Raw genomic sequence first — 5,678 nt, forward strand, 5'->3', positions numbered from 1 at the left:
TGAGAGATAAGAACAGAGTCGGACTTGTTTCCGTACCTGTGCGAGAATTTATTAGAGGAACAAATCAAATTTGCATTACAGCTTGAACTTGTACGAGCTAATCAAAAAGAACAATTATCAAGGATTCAGCCTGAGCCTGATCCGTCGTTTCGCCAACTCTCTAATTAGTTGCCTGAGACTGCTCTACCGAGAGAACATCATTCACTGCGACTTGAAACCGGTGAGTAACGTCAAGAAGAGCTCGCGCACAGTCATCTTTTATTCTCGTTAATCCAGAGTGTCGTATCTCATACACATTGTCTCATTGTTACAGGAAAATGTGCTGTTGAAACAACGGGGGAGCAGCTCGATTAAAGTCATCGATTTCGGCTCGTCGTGTTACAGCCACCAACGCGTTTACACGTACATACAGTCGAGGTTCTACAGGAGTCCGGAAGTGATTCTCGGTCTTACCTACGGTCCACCGATCGATATGTGGAGTCTGGGCTGTATCTTAGCCGAGCTGTACACAGGGTATCCGCTGTTTCCGGGCGAGGATGAGATAGAACAACTTGCCTGTATAATGGAGGTCCTCGGTCTGCCACCGGAGCACATTATCAATCATGCCTCTCGTCGCAGGCTCTTCTTCGGTAAGTTATTAATATCCGCGAGTACTCTTGGAAACTCTTGGGAGGACCACAAAAGAGTCCCCGCAAAGAGTAAAAATAGAAGAGGGCGTGCCGCGCCCTCACTAGTAGTACTCAAAGAACCGGATTTAAAATAATTGCAGATCAGAAGGGAAGTCCGCGATGCGTGACAAACAGCAAGGGCAAGAAGAGATGGGCAGGTAGCAAGAATCTCTCAATGGCGCTTCGGTGCTCCGACATGCTCTTCGTAAACTTCGTTAGCAGATGCCTCGAGTAAGTTTCCTTACAATATGTTGCATTATATTCTGGCGTGGATTTATTATTCGAAAATTCTATTATGCATCGACAAAATCGATTTATGATATCTTTGAAAATTCAAAGTTTTTACTTGATGAATAATTTTATGGAAACCCAGAAGGAGGTGGAAGGGCTTTCACAATAATTAACCTTTCGTTGCAATGTAAAATATTCATCCTTTGTTCGTAATTTGGGTCTTTGAATTTTAGTATAGATTTCCGCATTGCGCTCCGGACTGTATAAGAATCTGAAAAAATTCTTAAATACTTGTGAAAGCTTCAGCAATAGAAGGATTGTCAGAAGGATTGTATTTTACTTATTTTTTCGAAATTTAAATTTATCAGAATTCATAATAAAAAAATCGGCTATGTCTTTAAAAGTCCAACATTGCTGGCGGAGGGTGGTTACTAATAGAGAGGGCTGCTTCACAAAGCAGTTTTTTTTATCTTGAATCTTACGAAATCCCTATTCGTGAACTTTATATATGATTAATACTACCAGGTGGGATCCAAAGAAGCGTATGACCCCCGACGAGGCGATGCGTCACGAGTGGTTGACTTCGTCGTCGTCTTCGCACTTGAGCTCCTCTTCATCGGCGATAACTTCATCGACAGTAAACGCGAGCGCGAATACGACAACAACGAGCGTCGAGACGCCGCGGGAATCCGCACACGCTCCACAGACAGTGAGCGTGACTGTGAGCGCACCGCGACAACGGGCAACGACGATGGAGGATCCACCGTACACGATGTACCGATTATATAAAGGTCGCAAGTATGTACAGAAGGTCTCTACAGGTACCGACGGCACCGACAACGGTGGTGGCTTGATGGTGAAGAGCAAGCTGAACGGTAGTGCGAGCAGTCACGCCCTGGCGAGCAGCACGCAGACAGCGACGTCGAGGCACGCATCGACCGGCGACATCGTTGCGAGCCTAGATCCGAATCTCGATGACTCAGGCACGTTCCTGCCGCCGATATTGTGAAGTCGGGTTTGCGCCAGCCATTTCTAAACGGGCTATTCGCGTATCGGCGCGATCAGCAGACTCGCTCTTTTGCACTTTGATGCGGGACGTACGTAGATGCGTATCACTTGACATATGTCAAGAGCGAGTAACAATTAATAAAAGACGCGTATAGAACTGGCTGGCCGGTCCGACGTTCTCGATGCCAAAACGGCTAATTAATTAAACGCAGAGTCGCTAGTCTCGGCATGTATCGAGCTATGAGGCCAAAATGACGATCTGACGACGGGAGAAGAGCGCGTAGGCATGACGAGCGATATAGCAATCGCGTGATCGATTCGCACTCCCGGGGACTCTGGCGATCTAATATCACTCAGGTAATCGTAAACGAACTCGCGCGCGCGCGCGCGCGCATTATCGTAGTTATTCGCGGAAAATATAGACCTGTTGCATACGATGAGAATACTAGCAATCGTTAGTGTATACCAATTACATATTTCGACACATGGACCATCGTACCTATTTGGTCCGAATGTTGTTTATCTCACGCCTATATGAAGTTCACGATTAACAGGTGATGAAATCTCGGCCGTAGGTAGTAAAAAAAATTACAATTGAAATTATAATTGAAAGTTCGAATAGAATGCGTAGTTTGCCTTGCTGTCTGAGCTGTGAGGCAGACGATTCATCATCGTCGACATGTTGCATTTTCGACGGTAAAAAAAAGCTCGCATATGTGAATGCAATCGGAAGATATGCCGTACAGTAGCATCATATTTTAGATAACTACGCGAGTGCAAGCGGCGCGATATCCGTATCGTGGCAACGACGTACGAGATAGAGAAGCGAGGAGCTTAAGTAAAGCACATTATGATCAAACAACGATTCGTCCGACATTACGTGTAACGTCGGAGATTACCATCGAATTACGGTCGCGCCGAGAAGACCTGAGTCGTTTGAGACCTGTGTCGTCAACACAGGGTCGCGCGATTAATAACGAAGCGTCAAGGCGAATAGTAACATTTAATACATGAAGCGTGCCCCAGTTTAACGAGGCCTGAGTAGTCTTATTGTGATATTAAACTACCACTGTCTTACTTAGATCTCTCTGATATTAAGAAGTAACGATCGCTAATATAATAATTTCAATTTACTATTAATCATTATTTTCTTATTATCTGTAATAATCGCTATATCGCTACTATTACCGCAAAGATATAGCGGCATATAAGTAACGAAGATTATCATCGATATAATGACAGAGTTAACACTACTTATATACGTAGGATGTACAGATTTTAATTACACGTTTTTGAAGTCCCGAAACAGCAGCAACATGCTGGTTCGCTTACTATGGAATACGTAAAAAAAAAGAAAAAAAAGAAAAAAAAAAAAGAAACAGTCCGATAATTTTCGGACATTTTCAATGAATTTTTAGTGATTCCTTATTATACCCGCTCTTCTATTCATCATTAATTGTCTGCGCGCGACGTAACGCATGCTTTATTACGTCGAAATTGATTAATTTTGATTAACACCCCGTGAGATTCCTCTCCGCCTTCAAGGTACTATCTATTTACATATTGTTCATAATTTCCTGGCATTAATTAAAGCGATTTATATAATTTTGACGCGCCCTTTCGGAACCATCACGAGCATTTCGCGATATGCAGAGGATTTGACAAAAAAAAACAAACCTATTGTATAGTATTATAATGTTAGGCTACTTTTAGACTTGGTAATTGTTCGATGTGCCCGTACCCATTCTAAAGTTTCGCAAGACACGAGCTGGTAATAATTATATCATTATGACGTTAGAAATGTGAGACGCGTCACGCTCCACCGTTTGCTGCTTTCGAGCTTCCACCACGGAACATTATATCTTCCGTTTTTGCATGCTTCTCTAATTCTCAAAGGTCCTATTATACGTACGAAACCATCGGAGGCCCTACTAAAACTGTAATCTGTGTTTCATTGTCGCGGCCGAAAATTGCAGATATGTGAGAATACTCTCGCAAATTATGAATCGCGTCACAAGAGACTGAAATGAATCATTATTTTATATTGCTAACGGAAACATGGCGAAATTGTTCCTAATGTTCGTTCTGCAAATCGATATGTCGCCTCACTTTTATTACACTTTTAGCGAACTTGTCGAATTCTTTTGTGAAGCATACACTGTTTAATTTTTGCGGAAAGTTATCTCGAACGTCTCACGATAATCGAAACGAATAATAAACTTGCCGTCACACAAACGGTCTCACTTTAGCCCAAGAATTTTTAGGACAATTAATATCGTACCAATCGTAGTAGTATCGCGCGACATAATCGGTGAATGGCCAATAAACGCGAGCGGATGTATATTATAATATTAAGAATTACATATATAAATATATTATTCGTATGCGGCTAATCTGCCCGAACGAACGACTGACGAAGTAGCGCATATTATATGATATATGATACACGATTCTTACAACTTGTGGCGGGTTCGTAGCAGTCACTCTCGAGTAATCAACGTCAACGTAATGACAATTATCACGAAGTGATCTTGGGTAAGCATTTCGTTCGATTGCTCCAAACGATAAAAAGAAAAGAGGAGAAAAAGAAAATTTGACGAAGATGATGTCTATGAGGCGACGATTTCTAGGGAACGAGAGAGATATATCAAATTCTGTATAAAATAAAGACGTGACTGCGTATGTACGTGTATGTGCGTGTATGCAAAAGAGTGAGAAAGAGAAAGTGTGGCGTATGATTATGTGCACACATATATCTATTGCATAAATATATAATACCATTATACACATGAGCTGCGATAATGCGCAAGGGCAAAAACGAGTTAAGTCTAGGATACGAGGATAGAGGACAATTAGAAGAAGTGCGTTCACAAAGAACACGCGCGACTACGGAATCCCTGCCCCGCCACCTCTTAAAAAAAAGAAAAAAAAAGAAAGAAAAAAAAAACAAAACACCGTTCAATTGTACAGTCTTAAGTTTTTAGTTGTGTTCACTATTGTATACAGACAGCGGGATCAAATTATACTATCTGTATCAACGGGACGGTTGTATAATCTGTGTGACGTGCATCATCACTTGTACAGACCAATATATACACACTCGGTACGCGTGTGACGCGCGTACGTCTAAAGAAACATACGAGAAGCATGTTCGTACTGCGAAAAATACACGCTAGTGAATCGGTTTAGCTGGTGTCGGTTACGGTCTCGACTCAAACCGGGTCTTTGTCTTCTGGAAAGGACAGAGGGATCGCTTAAACTATGAATTAAAGACCCGATATCGTCAAAGCTGGAACTAAAAGAAAGAGGCAGGGCATGTATTGTTTCAACATCATCCGTGAAACAGCGAAACTCCGCGGAAATCCATGTCCTTCCGACTGAAAACTACTCGACTTCGCACCTGGTCAATTCATCGTTCGCGAATGAATAGTCGTTGCGTACGCCGCGATTTCTCCATACGGCGCGGACGGAAAAGGGAGACAGTCGCTTTTTCTAGTCCAGGATGTAATGAACGTGCTCCGAACGTACGTACACACACACACACACACACACACACACACACACACACACACACACACACACACACACACACACACACACACACACCTCACTTGAACGCGATGGAGAGAAGAAAAAGAGAGAAAGAAAGAGAAGAGTTCCCTCTGACTTCAATGAAGGAATGCTCCGCGCGGCGTATACCCGTTAAGTCAGTGTGCAACTAATTAACGAATTTTAACGACGCGATTAGACATTATCGAATTAAATTAAGTA

The 5,678-nt window shown here is 42.6% G+C and overlaps 1 protein-coding gene across 3 annotated transcripts in view; it reads left to right on the forward strand.

Annotated features, from left to right (window-relative positions):
* The window catches only part of LOC108754857 (serine/threonine-protein kinase tousled-like 1), a 184,432-nt gene extending 179,608 nt beyond the window's left edge, over nt 1-4,824 (forward strand). For all 3 annotated transcript variants that reach the window (XM_018497484.1, XM_018497486.1, XM_018497485.1), the window contains 4 exons: nt 82-220; nt 314-629; nt 770-899; nt 1,425-4,824. In XM_018497484.1, coding sequence (XP_018352986.1) covers nt 82-220; nt 314-629; nt 770-899; nt 1,425-1,908 — 1,069 coding nt within the window. In that variant the 3' untranslated portion in view covers nt 1,909-4,824. The remainder of the gene's footprint in view (nt 1-81; nt 221-313; nt 630-769; nt 900-1,424) is intronic.
* Nucleotides 4,825-5,678: the final 854 nt, after the last annotated feature.

Source organism: Trachymyrmex septentrionalis, unplaced genomic scaffold (genome assembly GCF_001594115.1).
Source record: "Trachymyrmex septentrionalis isolate Tsep2-gDNA-1 unplaced genomic scaffold, Tsep1.0 scaffold81, whole genome shotgun sequence".
In the NCBI taxonomy this organism is placed as follows: Eukaryota; Metazoa; Arthropoda; class Insecta; order Hymenoptera; family Formicidae; genus Trachymyrmex; species Trachymyrmex septentrionalis.